Source organism: Antechinus flavipes, chromosome 4 (assembly GCF_016432865.1).
Source record: "Antechinus flavipes isolate AdamAnt ecotype Samford, QLD, Australia chromosome 4, AdamAnt_v2, whole genome shotgun sequence".
Lineage (NCBI taxonomy): Eukaryota > Metazoa > Chordata > Mammalia > Dasyuromorphia > Dasyuridae > Antechinus > Antechinus flavipes.
The window spans coordinates 3,034,068-3,048,542 of record NC_067401.1 but is presented as its reverse complement, the minus strand read 5'-3'; the positions used below and the strand labels follow the sequence as shown (position 1 = coordinate 3,048,542).

Here is a 14,475-nt window from a genome sequence, read left to right as displayed (position 1 = left end):
TTCTTTCTGCACCCAAAGCTGCCCTTCTCAGTCGGTTGCATGCAGATCTAAGGCTCAAGGATAAATGAAGAAATCCTCCCGCGCTCTCGGTGCTGATCAGAAAAGCTGAACTGTAAACTAGACTCGAGCTCAGAAAATTCCTTGGCTGCCCCTTCTCTGGAGAGGGGGCCACCCCCCCCCCAACAGCTTCAAATTCTTTCCACAAGTCTGAATTCAATCAATTTTGGAATGAAAGTGGTGACTTCAAATGTCACCAAAAGAGAGAGAGAAAGAGAGAGAGAGAGAAAGAGAGAGAGAGAGAGAGAGAGAAAGATAAAGACACAGAGAGAGAAACAGAGACAGAGAGAGAGAAACAGAGAGACAGAGACACAGAGAAAGAGAGAAACAGAGAGAGAGACAGAGAGAAAAACAGAGAAAGAGAGAGAAAGAAAGAAAACAGGGGTTGTCCAGAGGAGTGAACTGTACTATTCTATATACTTTGGGGGGGAAAAAGTACATGTGTCAATCGGCCTCCTGCAGCCTCATGCTCCGGTAATAAGCATCTGGTGCTTCAGAGTGAAGGTCTAAACCAGATGGCAGAAAGAAAAAAAATTGAAAAACAACTCCTCGCCCCGCTGCACATTCTCAAAAGCATTTTCCCCCTAAGGTCTTTGGAGAACAAAAGTTACAATTCTATCTGAGCGACAGTGTCTCGGGGAAGAATTTTGGAAATGACATCTGTCAAGGCAGACGAGTCTTCCCCGGCGGAGCTCGGCGTGCCGACCGGAGCGGAGGGGGGCCCCCCGGGTGGAAGGTCAAAAATACCCCAGCTCCGCTCCGTCTCTGCCAGAACAAAACTTGGGAAAGAGACCTCGGCTGGTATCGTTCCACGAGCAAGAGCCGAGGAGCTCTCTTTTCGTTAAACGCTCCGTTTCTGAAAACAGACTCTAAACCGTAACGTCTCCTCAGCCCGGAGGAAAGATGCTGACTGTACAAAACAACAAAACAATCCCCCAAATAATAATAATTATAATAATAATAATAAAAAAGACCTTTAAAAGTTAAAAAAATGTATAAGCGAGGACCGAGGCAAGAAAGGCCTTTTGACATCATTACAAGTCAGAAAACTGCCCAGTGGAAAACAAGTTCAAATCCACACAAAAGAGGTTTCTTCGGGATTGAAAAATATCAATACAAAAATCAACAAGTTTTTCTAGTTCTCGCTACCAAACCTCCCCCCCCAAAAAAACCCCAAAAGTCTGTGTATGTGTGCGAAGGGGGGAGGGGGGACAGAGGTCCTGTTACAAAAGAAACCCGACGTAACAAACAGAACCTGAAAATTAAAATGCAAACATCGAAGGTAGTTGCCCAGTGGCGAATGTGTTGGCGGTCTGAAGCCTTTCTAACTTTCCCTTTCCCTCAGCACCGGTCTGGTCCAATTCACAAGGAAAACCATTCGCTAGGGAACCTTGAAAAGGTGACTTTTACAATCTGCATTTATTATATTTACCTTTTTATTTCTTCTATAAATGCATTATAAATATTTTATCAAGATTTCATAAGAATCAAGTTTCTAAGCTTGGAGTACATTTGGAATATACATTATACATACATTATATATATATCTATATATATATATCTATTTATACCTACAATTGAAGCAATACCTCATGCTAGTCTGCTCTCGGGGAAAAGCATCCCAATCTGAAAACTGCGAGTGTGTCTATTACATGCGTCGACGACCAAATTGCTGTGTTCGACCGTTCTGTGATCGATGCCGGAAAGAAAACGCCTCGGATCCTTCTCAATCTGTCAGACTTCAAAACACCCAACCGTATTTGCCACTTCGGGGGCAACTCCCTTAATTTGTCTTAAACAGCAATGAAATGAAATAGAACCACAAAAAAACAAACAAAAACCCAACGGGACCGAACCGAACCGAACCGAACCGACCGCCCCCCCTTCCCCCCCAACTCGGGAGAGAATTCCGGAGGCACCGCAGGCAGGGAGGCCGGCTGCCTTCAGTCCTCACGTGAGCACGGGCCGCTCGCTCGCTCCCTCGCTCTCTCTTGCTCGCTCTGGGCTCGCTGGCAGGTCTTGGCTCCGTCAGCCAGAGGAAGTCGCTCCGCAGAGTCCTGCTTTTTCTTTTCTTTTCAACTTAAGGCATTGTCCTTCAAACTTCTGAAAAATCCGCCACACCAAATCCATCGGATCAATTGAAAAAAAGGCACAAACTCTCATCTTCAGGCGGCTTTGAAAAGCTAAAGCCGACTCCTCCTGGGGGGGGGGGGGGCGCTCGTGATTTTTTTTTTTTCCTGTTTTTTGTTCTATTAAAAAAGAGAGAGGGATTAGTCTCCTCGGCCCCCCACCCTCCCGATAAAAAAACCCACCCTCGCGCATCATCGGGGTTTGTAGATTAGATTTCGGACTCTCGGGCAGGCCGGAGTCGTAAAAACCCCTTTCCCCCCTTTTCTTTTTTCTCCTTTTCTTTTTCTAAAAAAACGAACAAACGAGCTACACGATGAGTCGAGTGGTTTCAACGGAGACTGTGGAATTGTGGGTAATCAAACCTTAAGCACCAGTTTTAATGAAGTTTGTTTTCTGTATTATTAGAGCTTTGAAACGTGGGTCTCCTCGGCGGTTACCGCCGTCTGTCTCCACGCAACGTGGCCGTCGACCCAAAGCCGCCACTGGCTGCTTCCTCCTCACGGGTTCCCACTTTGGAGCGGAGAAAGAGCCCCCGGCTCCACGTGTCTCACGTGCGTCGCGCTCACCGGCGGGCCGCGTCGAGGCGGAGGGGGTCGTAGATGTCTGCGGGTGGGGGGTGTGGGCGCGCCCGTCTATATATCTATGGACGTAGATATATTTCTATATGTCTATCGAGATATCTGTAGATGCAGAAAGACTCGTTTTCCGTATCCAGAAAGACCAGTCCTGTGGTTGCGTCACACCTGGCCGTCCCTTTGTATTCTGGGAGAACACCCTGACAGGACGCAGGAGCAACAGGAGGAATTTTCTTGGCAGAGCTTCAAGACAAGAGACGCACAAACGAGAGACCAGCAGGTCTGAGCTGGCTGCTACAGGGGGGGCTCCTCTTCCATGGGCTCGTCATCGGACCTGGGATTTCACCCCGGGGTCACGGGAGGGGAAGGGGCCGGGGGAAGCAGTGGGGGAGAGGCGGGGGAAAGGTGGGAGGGGAGAAGACAGAGCAGAGAGAGGGAGGAACAGAGACAGAGAAAGGGACAGAGACAGAGAGAGAAAGAGACACAAGAGAGACAGACAGAGAGAAGGAAGAAGACAGACAAAGAGAGAGAGATAGGGACAGAGACAGACAGATGGAGAGACAGAGAGAGAAAGATAGACAAAGAGACAGACACAGAGACAGAGATAGAGACAGAGAGATACAGAGACAGAGAGAAAGAGAGAGACACAGAGACAGAGAGTCACAGAGACAGATAGACACACAGGAAAACAGACAGATGAAGAGAAAGGGAGAAGGGACAAAGACAGAGAGACAGAGATACACACAAAGACAAAGACAGAGATAGAGACAGAGAGAGAAAGAGTCATACACACACAGAGACAGAGAAAGAGAGAAGGAAAGAGACAGAGACACAGAGAGAGTCAGACACAGAAAGACAGAGAGACAGAGAAGAGAGACAGAGAGAGACAGAGAGACAGAGACAGAGAGAGACAGAGAGACACACAGAGACAGAGACAGAGACAGAGAGATAGAGACAGAGAGACAGAGACAGAGAGAGAGACACACAGAGACAGAGAGACAGAAAGAGAAAAAGAGAGAGACACAGAGAGACAGAGACAGAGAGACACAGAGACAGAGAGACAGAGACAGAAAGAGAGACAGAGACAGAGAGAGACAGAGAGAGACAGAGAGACAGAGAGAGACAGAGAGGCAGAGAGAGAGAGAAGAGAGACAGAGAAACAGACAGAGACAGAGAGAACACAGAGATAGACAGAGAGACAGAGACAGAGAGAGACAGAGAGAGACAGAGAGACAGAGACAGAGAAAGACAGAGAGACAGAGACAGAGAGAGAGAGACACACAGAGACAGAGAGACAAAAAGAAAAAAGAGACACAGAGAAAGACAGAGACAGAGAGACACAGAGAGACAGATAGAGACAGAGACAGAGACACAGAGAGAGACAGACAGAGAGATAGAGACAGAGAGACAGAGACAGAGAGAGACAGAGACAGAGAGAGAGAGAGAGAAAGAGAGAAAGAGAGAAAGAGAGAGATGTCAGTTCAAGTTCAGTCATGGACCCTCAATAAGCCTTTGACCTGCTGTCTTCCTGACCAGCAGCATCTCTTGCCACCCAGCTCGTCCCCCCTCTTCCCTTCCCCCCCTGCACCTCCCCCACCAGGAGCCAATCTGTTCTGGATTAAACTTCCTTCCCCGTATTTCTAAGTGTGTCCCAACTGGAAGCAGTTAGCGATCGCGCCTCTGGCCCCGCCCCCTAGCCCCCCGGCCCCGCCCCGCTCCCGTGCCAGCCTCACTGAGCAGCAGCCTCGGCAGAGAGGGCGGGGCCGGCTCGGGGACCCCCAGGGGACGCTGGGCGGAGGAGGGGGCAGGGCAAGGGCACCCACCTCTTCTCGGCGTGCTTGACCCCCACGGACAGGGAGGCCAGGGCGCTGACGGTCTCCGCTTCCTCGTTCTCGCACTTCTGCGCCTCGAGCAGGGAGTAGCCCACGGTGGAGGAGAAGCGCTGCAGGGAGCGCCAGTACTTGCCTGGGGAGGGGAGAGGGCAGCGCTTAGGGGTCCCTGGGGCCGGGCTGAGGCCCCCAAGCTCCTCCAGCACCTGCAAGCACCGGAACCGCCGAACCGGAAGCTTCACTGAAAACCAAACCCGGACCCGGAGCCCCGATCCCCGCCCCGGCCTAGGGAAGGCACAGCGGCAGAGGGCGCGGGGAAAGCGAGTCGTTCCGGACCCGCCGGGGGCTGGGACACAGAGGCTGCGAAAGCTGCCCCGGACAAAGCGCCCCTTGCTCAGCCGGGCTCTGAAGACCGGGGGGAGGGGGGAAGGGGTCGCTGGGCCGGGGGCGCCTCTGCTGCTGCCCCGGGGAGTGGGGACAGTTGTGGCTGCTCGACCTCTCGGCTGGGGGCTTGGGAGGGACTGAAGGAAAGGCCCGGGCCTCCCCCTTCCCTTGCCCCCAAGAACCCTCATCTCCTTTCCAGGCCCATTTCTTTCAAGCCCCCTCCTCCGGGAAGCCTTCCTGGATCTGCCCCTCGACACCCTGCTGCCTTTCGGCCCCTCCAGTTCCGGCCCCAGGGCAGGGCAGACCCGCACGGGCCATTGCACTAGGCCATGGAGGGTGAAGCCTGGCCCAGCAGTCGGTGCCTCCACCCCCTCTAACCCCCAGCCCTTCTCGCCACTTGCTCCCCTTAACTCCCCCGGGCTGACCCCCGTGTGACCCCGGCCGCAGCTCCCTGGGAGCCGCCTTGCCCCCCCTGCGCCTGGGGGAGGGGGGCGTTGCCTGCGAGGGGGCCTCCCGAGCCATCCCAGAGGGGCCGGCCTGCGGGCAGGGCCCTGGGAGCCACAGGGCGGGTACTCACTGTGGGTCTCGATGACTTTCTCCATAGAGTGGATGGCGTTGGCGTTTGACCTTTGTTGCAAGACTTTGTCTGGGAGAGGGTCAAGCTGCGGAGAGAGCACAGATGGCAAATTAAAGGAGCTTGGCCGGGGGAGGGGGCACTGCCACCCACACGGGAGGGTGGGCACGAGCGGGAGCCCCTCACCAACCTCCCCGACACAGCAACACCCACTGCGGAGATTTGTGTCCCCGGGCCTCAGTTTCCTCCTCGGCCGATCCCTTTCAGCCATAAGGATGACCCGCTTTGCCTGGACACCCTCACGGCCGGCCGGACAGGAGGAGAAATCAGGGGCGGCAGTAGGGGCTGGCGGCCAGGGCCCGGGCTGGCGCTTTCAGCAATTCCCCCATTCTGCTGATGCCTCCAGGTGCTGGAAGGCTTGAGAAGCTTCTCACAGCAAGTGGGTGCTGGAGACGTGATTCCCATTCTACAGATAAACAAACTGAGGTAGGCTTCCCCAGAGTTTGTGTCAGCAGGAGGGAAAAAGCTGCGAGGGCCTCGGCAGCCAGGGGGCAAGAGGCCTGGGCCTGGAGTCAGCAGGATCCGCCTTCGAATGCCACCTCGGGCACTTCTGAGCTGTACGAACCCAGGCGAGGGTAACCCGACCCCCAAATAAAACCAAACACACACCACTTTCTGCCTCAGTTTCCTCATCTGTAAAATGCTTCACAAGCCTTAAAGCACTGTATAAATGCTAGTGAAACCCTCGCTACCTGCTGGGGCAGGTGAGGGCTGAGTGGATTCCCAAGGATAAATTAAAGCTTCCCTTCCCCCAGTCACTGATTCTGAAAACATCCCTGGGGCTCCCACACTGGCCACGACTTTTCTTCAATAGCAGAAGTATCTGAGGGAAGCAAGAGCCCTTAGTGGGCGGCAATGGCGGCAGGGATGCGAAGGGAAGGTCAGCTGTGATTATTCCCGGAGTCCCGGCACCAACTCTGCCTCCGTCCGAAATGCTCCCCGTGCACAGGACGCCGCTAACTAAAGCTTCTCGTCTGACTCCCGTAAACTGCCTGGACAGCACCAGGACTCCCAGTGGAAGGGGAGGGGGGGGTTTCTATTTCAGGCTTCCGATCTCCAAAGGCAGGGGACTTTTGATCACACTATGTCACGGCCGTGTTTTTCTTTGGCCGTGAGGAAGGGCTGGCAAAGAATACAATAGGATATTTAGGTGGCAAAAAACAAAAGAGCAACAAAATGCTACTTTTAAAAGTTGGGGGGGGGCAGGGTTAGGGAAGAGAAAGGGCCTGCCTTTAGGAAGATAAAAGAGCCAGGCAGGTGGATCGATTTGGAGGTCTCATAAACCCGTCTTTGTTCTTCTGAGTGTCTTTGATTAGCCAGGGAATTCCTGCAGTCTCCAGTTCAAAAGCATTCCCGTGGGTCTTGGAAGAATTACGAGGTCACCAGAGCCCCCAAGAAGACGGTTGTAAAATGTGTTGGCAAATCCGAGGTGGAATTTGGAGGAAGGTTTTCAGGGTCTGGAAAAAGCCATTTCATTCCCAAATGAGACCCCATGGGATCTCCTGGGAGGAGACGCTTTTAGAACGGGAGAAAGGGAGGGCTCCCGGGGGCAAATGGCCTTCCTCACTTCCAATGGCTGCTTTTTGCCATTACCTCGTGGGGACCCAGAAGCCTCCTCAGGAAAGATTTCGAACACAGAGACCGAGACGTCCAGGGCAGGGCTCCCATAGAGCGAGGAGGAAAACCACTCAAGCGATTTTTGTGCTAGGAGCTGTGACTTCCGAGCACGTCTCCACGTGAGCTCTCCCATCCCTCCGCATCTCTGCATTCCGGCAGGTCTCACCCCCCGGCCTCCTCCCTGCTCTGTCCGCAGCCGCCGTTTGTCAGGTATCGCAGATGAGGCGAGAGAGATGAAACAATTGCTCCTTTCGAGGGTAGCTCTGACCTTGCTCAAAATCCCCACTGGCTCCCACTGCCTCTAGGATCAGACTTCCCCACGTGGCACATGAAGCCCTTCCCAGTCACTCTTCCATCTTTTTCGTTCCCATTCTTCCCTTCGGACGCTCTCTGTTCCAGTCACTAGGCTGTGAGCTTTTGCACAGACAGAGCACCAAGCCTTCCCCTGTGGCAGAACCCCTGGCTTCCTTTCAAGGCTCAGCTCGTGTCCCCTTGTACAAGATCCCTTCCAGTGTCGGCATTCTCACTCTCGGCACAATAGTCATCCCTCCAGCAGAATGGAAACTCTTTTCTTCGGTTCCTCAGTACCGAGCTCACTGGATTAAGAAGGGCAACAAGGCTGGGATTATTTAGTCCGGAAAAGGGAATTTCTGGGGTCAATTTATAAAACAACTTCAAGGCTGTGAACTACTTGGAACCTCCATTTTTCAAAACTTAGGTTATGGAATAAAGTGATGGAGAGCCATTGAAGGACCAATCTTCTTGGGTCAAGATCCACAGACAGTCTCAGGCTACAAAGGATTCGTTATGGCAACTCTGTTCTAGGGAAATTCTTGTAGGGCAGGTAGAAATAGAACAGTTCCATCCCATTTTTGGAGAATAGAATGAAAAGGAATGGTCCAAAGGTAGAGACCCAATTCTGTGTGAACCATTCCCTCATCTACAAAATAGGGGATGAATAACTAAAGAACTTTCTTCCTAGCCTTCGGCTGGTGAAATTCGGTGGCTTGAATGGTTAGGGATCTGGCCAAGGCTTAGGGCTGTCCTAAAGGGAATAGAAACAGAGCAGACAGGATCCACACCAGTCCTGAGGACACTTCTGGGAATGTTTCATTTTTGGTGGGTATCGATCCCAAAGACCAGTTTGTGTGGTGAGGCTCTTTCCCCGTGATAAATTTTGAAAACATAAGCTCCAATCATCTGTCAGTACTCGTTAGTTAATTAGGCTCATACTCCATTATGATTGTTTCAGAGATGAGGAAATGGAGGCCCAGTGCTAGGATGTGCCTTGGCTAAGTTAGGGGTAAAACCTCTGAAGCTAAATTCTGGGGATGTATGGGACTAGATGGTCAGTGGAAAAGAGACTCAGAGGCCTAAGCTCCATGGGGGTGTCAGCTCCTAAAAGCAACACGGAAGCCTAACTCTAAACCCTACATAGCCCAAGGATGAGAACATTAAAACAGAGCACAGAGTTTACTATGGGGGGGCTGGCAAGGGTGTGTGCATGAAAAACCAGACAGACGAGGATTCTAGTTTATGCCTGGGCTCAGTCTACCCAATACCAGAACATCTGGTCAATTCATTACCAAAAAATAATTTTTGTGCGTGTCATGGCAGACCGGTTGAGTGAGTAAATAATGCTCCCTTTTCAACCATTAGTTGTAGCAATAGCTTTGGGTTGTTTTTCTTTTTAATATGATTGTGTTAATTGTTTCCTAATGTTAAATCATCTAAGTGTCCCTGGGATAAATCCAACTTGTCCACAGTGAAGATTTTGTAGATCACTGTGGTCTTTTTGTGAGTTATTTTATGAAGAAATTCTGCATCCATTTTCAGTGCAGCCATTGGTCTGATGTTCTCTTTCTTGGCTTTATCCCTCCCTGGTTTAAATCTCAGGGACACATCGTCTCATAAAAAGGATCAGGGAGCCGAGATAATGTTCCGACAACATTGGATAGATGTTCTAAATCTGTGTGGACAACTTGCTGTTTGTTTTCTTTAAAACTTCCTTTAAAGTACAATTTAGCTTTCTGGCACCTAGTTGTTTAAGGACTTTTTGTTTTTGTGATTTAGGGATATTATATTTTGTCGTGAATTCTTCGTTTCCTTTACGTTGCCAATTTCGCAAGCATTTAATTGCGTGGAGCCAATTTGAGTAATTCTTTATACTTTCTTGTGAATCTACCTCATTCACTTTATATTTTAGTAATCGATTTCTTTTTTTGGTCGGAGGAAGGTTAGCGAATGTTTCCTTTGTATTTTCAAAGAATCAACTTTTGGTTCTTATTTTCTTTTCTATAGCTCTTCTTCCTCCTCCCAGCAATTTTTTTTCCAGTTCCTAATTTTCAAGATTTTGTCTCGTTTCATTTTTTAAAAAACTACATTTTCAGTTACTCATAGTCAGTTTCAGTCTTTTCACACTCCTCCCTCCACTGCCCTATGGTTCCCTTCTGAGGCCCCATGAACCCCAGGCTTTTTTCAGCCCTTTTAAAGCAGATTAAGATGGTGAAAAAGTTAAAATGCTGCCAAATTTTCCCTTTTCTGCCTTTATCCAAGCCAAGGTTTACCAAAGCCCTCACTGCTTCTCGCTCACTTGTATCTGCTGCAGTATTAAAAACAAGGAACCACTGAGACCGAGGGTCCAAGACCGTCATGGAGTATTTAGCTCCATGGCACATATATGAATTCACACACACACACACATATGCATCTCTACACTTATCTGAAACATTACACACACACACACACACACACACACACACACACACACACACACACACTCACACCCCTTTTGGGTCTGAGAGATGATTCTCCCTCACCTCTCTCCCGTCTGAACGAGGGGCTCTTCCTAGTCCTTTCTCACAGAAGCCCCGCTTTCTCTTCAAGCAGCCTCTGACTGTAGTCCAGGGTTCTCCCCCACCCCCACTCCCTCCTGTCTCCCAGACAATCCAACCCTTAAGTGGCTGGGGCAGATTCCGAAAATCCCGTAGCTCAGGGAACTCCCAAGTCCTCCCAAGTGGCCTCGACCTTCTGACTCGTGTCAGAAGTTTTCATCTCGGCTGGTGAGCACCAACACCTTGGGGGGGGGGGCCCTGAGTCTCCCCCACTTCCTACTATTTCACTCCATAATTTAGCCGTCCCTCTAAAGTTAGCGCATTTCCCCTCTGGCGGATTGCTGGCCACAGCTGGCCGCCCATGTGTGTGCGTGCAGAATTGTCCAACACGCTGTATATCAAGCTTCATCAAAGGCCCCGCAGGACAGAGAAGCCGCGGGCCGTCCAACTCGCCTGCATTAAAGAGATTTTATAAAAGTCCTTGATAAAACGAGCGTTTCCTGCTTTTTGATGTGTGTAAGGAGAAACTTTCTCGTTAGGGGAGCCCGAGCAGGTCCTTCCTGAGAGCGCCGGCCTCCACCGTCAGTCTGAATGCCGTTAACGGCCCCAACGCCAAAGCCGGCTCCAGAGCGGCTCTCGAGGCACAACGCTCTTATCTTTCCCCTGAGCCGGGGAGATCAAAGGCGGCCTTCTTTCGGGAAAAGGGAGATTAAGTGCCGAGGACACTTCGGAAAGCAGCCGGCTCTCGGGGCTGCAGGACGGTCCAGACCCCCACCCTGCGGCTGCCCGCGGAAGGGTCCAAGTATGACCGCTACGGGGAACCAGCCCCTGGGAAACTGGGGGGCTCCCGACCCTCCGAGGGGAGGCCTGGAGGAAACCGGCCCAAACGGCAGGGTCGGGAGCCCTCTGCTTTGGGCACCAAGCTCAGGCTTCTCTGGGGGAGGGGGAACTAGACTGTGGCTTTGGTGAGTGACCCTTGGCCTCTTCCTTTGCCCTGAGCTCCGCCAAGCTCCCTTCCGACAACCTTGGACGGCTCATTAGCCCCATTCTCTGGATGAGGAAAAAGAGGCTCCTAATTTGTTCCCAGTCACCAAGGCTCCCATCACTCAGTGAGCATCTGTTAAGTGTCCTCTGAGGTCCCGGTGGGGTGAGAGAGCTCCCCCTCCAATGGCAGCGGGGGCGGGGAGGGCGGACAACAGGCGGATGTTTACGCTCAGGTGAGCGACAGAGACCTGAAGGAAGCTGGGGGGAGGGGAGGGAGAGAGAAGGGAGAGACAGAAGAGGGGAAGGGGAAGAGAAAAAGAGGGAGGGGAAGGGCAAGAAGGGGAACGTTCCAGGCCTGGGAAGGCGTAGGGTCCGGGGGGGCGTTGGGGGGGACGTTGGGAACGAGCTCGGGGACTCGGGCGGCCGCGTCGCACGGACGGTTTGGGCCCCCAGGTTCCTTAGGCCCGGGCAGTCGCTCAGGGCTCCCTGGCTCATTCTGGGCTTGAAGGAAAGGAGAGAAGGTGCGATGGAAGCGCCCTGAGGGCAGCACCTTGGACAGGGCCCACAGGGGCCCTTAACAAATGATGGTGGGGGGAGATTTGGGACCAAAAGGGAATCTAAACCTGCCATTTTACAGATGGAGGGATGGAGGCCGGGTGAGGAGCCAGGATTAGAACGTGGGACATAATCCTATTTGCTGGAGCCCGGCTCCCGGGGCAGTGAGTCATGGAGGGACCTGCTCGGGGCCTCCCCGCCCTGCTGCTCGCTCCCGGCTCCTCCTGACTCTCCCCTGGCATTCCATCAGGCGGTCCGTGGCCCGTTCCATCCCTCGGCAGCCCTCGGGGCCTGGGCCGGAGCCTCAGCCCTGTGACTGTCTCGGAGGAGACGGGACCCCTCACTGGGGCCTCGCTCAGGGCAAGGTCGGGGTGCCGGAGGCCTGGGGATCCCCTGGATGGTGGCAGACGCTTCCCTAAGCAGGGGCAGCCCGGGAACAGGCTCCAGGGCTTCCTCCTCCTCTGAGGGGGCAGCGGCTCCCCCACGTTCACGGGCAGACCCTGTGGGCTCGGGGGCCACGGCCGGTCAGGGAGGCTGAGGGCGGGGCCGTCCCCGTAACCCCCGGGGGCCGTTAGGCTCCAGAGAGGGGAGACTCCGGCCTGACGCTGCAGGGGAGGTGACCGCCACCTCTGCGCCTCAGCCTACCCAGCCTCTGTGCCCCCCCAGAAGCCTAAGACCCCGCGAGGAGACGCCGATGACCAGAGGGAGACTCGGCCAAGGTCCAAAGACGGCCCCCGCCCCCGCCCGGCTCCCCGGGACCACCCTCCTCACCCGCACCCGCAGGCTCTGGGAGCCCCCGCGGGCCCGTCTCTGGCGCTCCGGGGCTCGGCCCCCGATCTCGCCCGCGTAAAACCAGCCCCGACCCCGACCCTCGTCTTCATACCTCGTTTCCCAGCAAAGCGGAAACACAGGCTTCCGAGGCATCGCAAATGGCCGTCAGGTCGTGGCCGCCTTCCAGGGCCAGGACGACGCGGCCGCCCGCCAGGCCCATGAGCTGCTTGGTCAGGTACCCGAAACCTGGAGGGGCGAGAACCGCGGGGCCGAGGTCGGTCAAAGGGCCCGAGAGGGAGACGTCCCGTTACGGAAACTGTTGGGGCAGGGCCCGAGCTGCCTGATGGAAGCCAGGCTGCGCTCGCCCAAGTCCGGCTCCGAGTCTCGGGGTTGCAGCCCCCCCCCCCCGATCTGCCCGTGAGAACTCTGCAAAAAGGTGACCCGCTGGGGGGGAAGAAACAAAGGGCCACGAGCCCGAGGAGGGCCCCCCGGGAGAGCAGAGGCCGGCTGGCACCCACAGGCCGAGGAGGCGGGCAGGCCGCCAGCCACGGAGCCCAGCTCCAAGGCCTCATTTGCCACCCACTGCCCGCAGGCCGGGGACGCGCAGAGCCCCCCAGGCAGCGAGCAAAAGGAGCCGCCGTGACACCGGCCCCCCCGCCCTCGGTTCCGCGGCCCTCACTCACACTTGGCCGACAGGTTGTAGCCCCCCAGGGGTGTGGGGTGACCTTCCACGGCGTCGAAGCCCGAGGACACCAGCACGACGTCGGGGCCGAACTCGTTGGCCACCGGCATGACGACCGTCCTGCAACAGGTGAGGAGAGGCGCGTCAGGGCCCCGGACCCGTCCCCGGAGCACGGGCGTGGGCCCCCGGCCCCTCCAGGCTTGGGCCCCTGCCTCCTCTCTGCTGGGCAGATCTCTTTCAAGGCCGAGCCCTCCCACGGCCCTGCGGGGCTGACCCGTCCCGTGCCCCCTCCACGCCCAGCTCCCTCGTGTGTTCTGGGGCAGAGCGTGCAGTCGGGAGAACCTGGAGACTCGCCCTCCCTGTGCCTGTTTCCTCCTCTGACAAAGGAGGGGGCTGGGCTCCACATCGGAATCCAGGGCCCCACTTGGCGCCCACTTTTCTGGCCGCTCACGTCGGTGGGGGCCGGGGCTGGATGTGCCCCGAGGGCTGGTTCTCAGGGACAAAATCCGTGGAGCCGCAGGTGGGCTCCTGGCTGGGCAGGGGGCGGTTGCTGCATGTGGGCAGGGGCCTGGGCAGGGGGCGGCCCATTTCCACCCTGAACCCCCCAGGGCCGGGGCCGGTGCGTCGGTCAGTCTTCACCAGAGCCGACAGGAGCCGGGCGGCGGGCCGGGCGCTGGGCACGAGCTGCTGTGGCCGCTGCGATGCAGACGGTGGCAGGGCCGGGGGTTTCGGGCCGGGGGTTTCTCCCTCTTGGGGACGTTCACTTCCTAAAGCGTCTCTGCAGGTGTTTCAGGCCGGGTCTGCCCACCGGCGGGCAGCTGGGCGTGGGCCCCTGGGCAGCCTTTGCCATCCTTGCGCCAGTGGAACAGACGTCCTCGAGGACCGTGTCTGATGCACCACAGGAGCCCTGGGGACCAGCACGTGCGGCCTCCGAGGACACAAAGCACGGCCCCCACGGCGGGGGCTCCGAGTTGTCCTGGGGACCTTCAGAGGGCGGCACTCCAAGCCCGGCCATGGGAGCTGTCGTGGGGCATCCGAAGGGTCCCTTTAAGGCTCAGTGTGAGGCCCCCGACGGGACGCCCCCGGCCCTGGATTCTCCTGTTTCCTGACCGTGAGTCTCACCGGCGTGAGGAAGACCCTGCAGACGCTCCCTCTCCCTCTGGGGGCCAGACCCGCTCACGGCGGGGGGCTGCCCGAGGTCGCACGGCCGCCGGCCAGTCCGCCCGCTCTCGAGCTCCCGGGAGGGTCTCCGGGGTCCGGAGGGCCGGGTGCCGAGCCTGCGCTGACCCGGCTGTGGGTGGGCCCCGCCCGCAGAACGCAAGCCGTGTGAGGCAGGACCGGGCCCAGGGGCTCGGACGGAGGAGGACCAGAGGAAGGGGCGGGCCAGCCTCCGGCCACAAGCAGGGCCTCCGGGGCTCCCGGA

At 55.6% G+C, this 14,475-nt stretch overlaps 1 protein-coding gene across 3 annotated transcripts in view; it reads right to left on the bottom strand.

Moving 5' to 3' along the window:
• Positions 1-336: 336 nt before the first annotated feature.
• The window catches only part of HDAC4 (histone deacetylase 4), a 115,916-nt gene continuing 101,777 nt past the window's right edge, over positions 337-14,475 (bottom strand). For 2 of the 3 annotated variants that reach the window (XM_051998577.1, XM_051998579.1), the window contains exons 23-27: positions 13,054-13,172; positions 12,483-12,616; positions 5,553-5,637; positions 4,586-4,727; positions 338-3,096 (exon numbers count right to left, since the gene is read on the bottom strand). In XM_051998577.1, coding sequence (XP_051854537.1) covers positions 3,057-3,096; positions 4,586-4,727; positions 5,553-5,637; positions 12,483-12,616; positions 13,054-13,172 — 520 coding nt within the window. In that variant the 3' untranslated portion in view covers positions 338-3,056. Of the gene's footprint in view, positions 3,097-4,585; positions 4,728-5,552; positions 5,638-12,482; positions 12,617-13,053; positions 13,173-14,475 lie in introns of all 3 variants that reach the window. The other variant, XM_051998578.1, reaches the window with a different exon arrangement.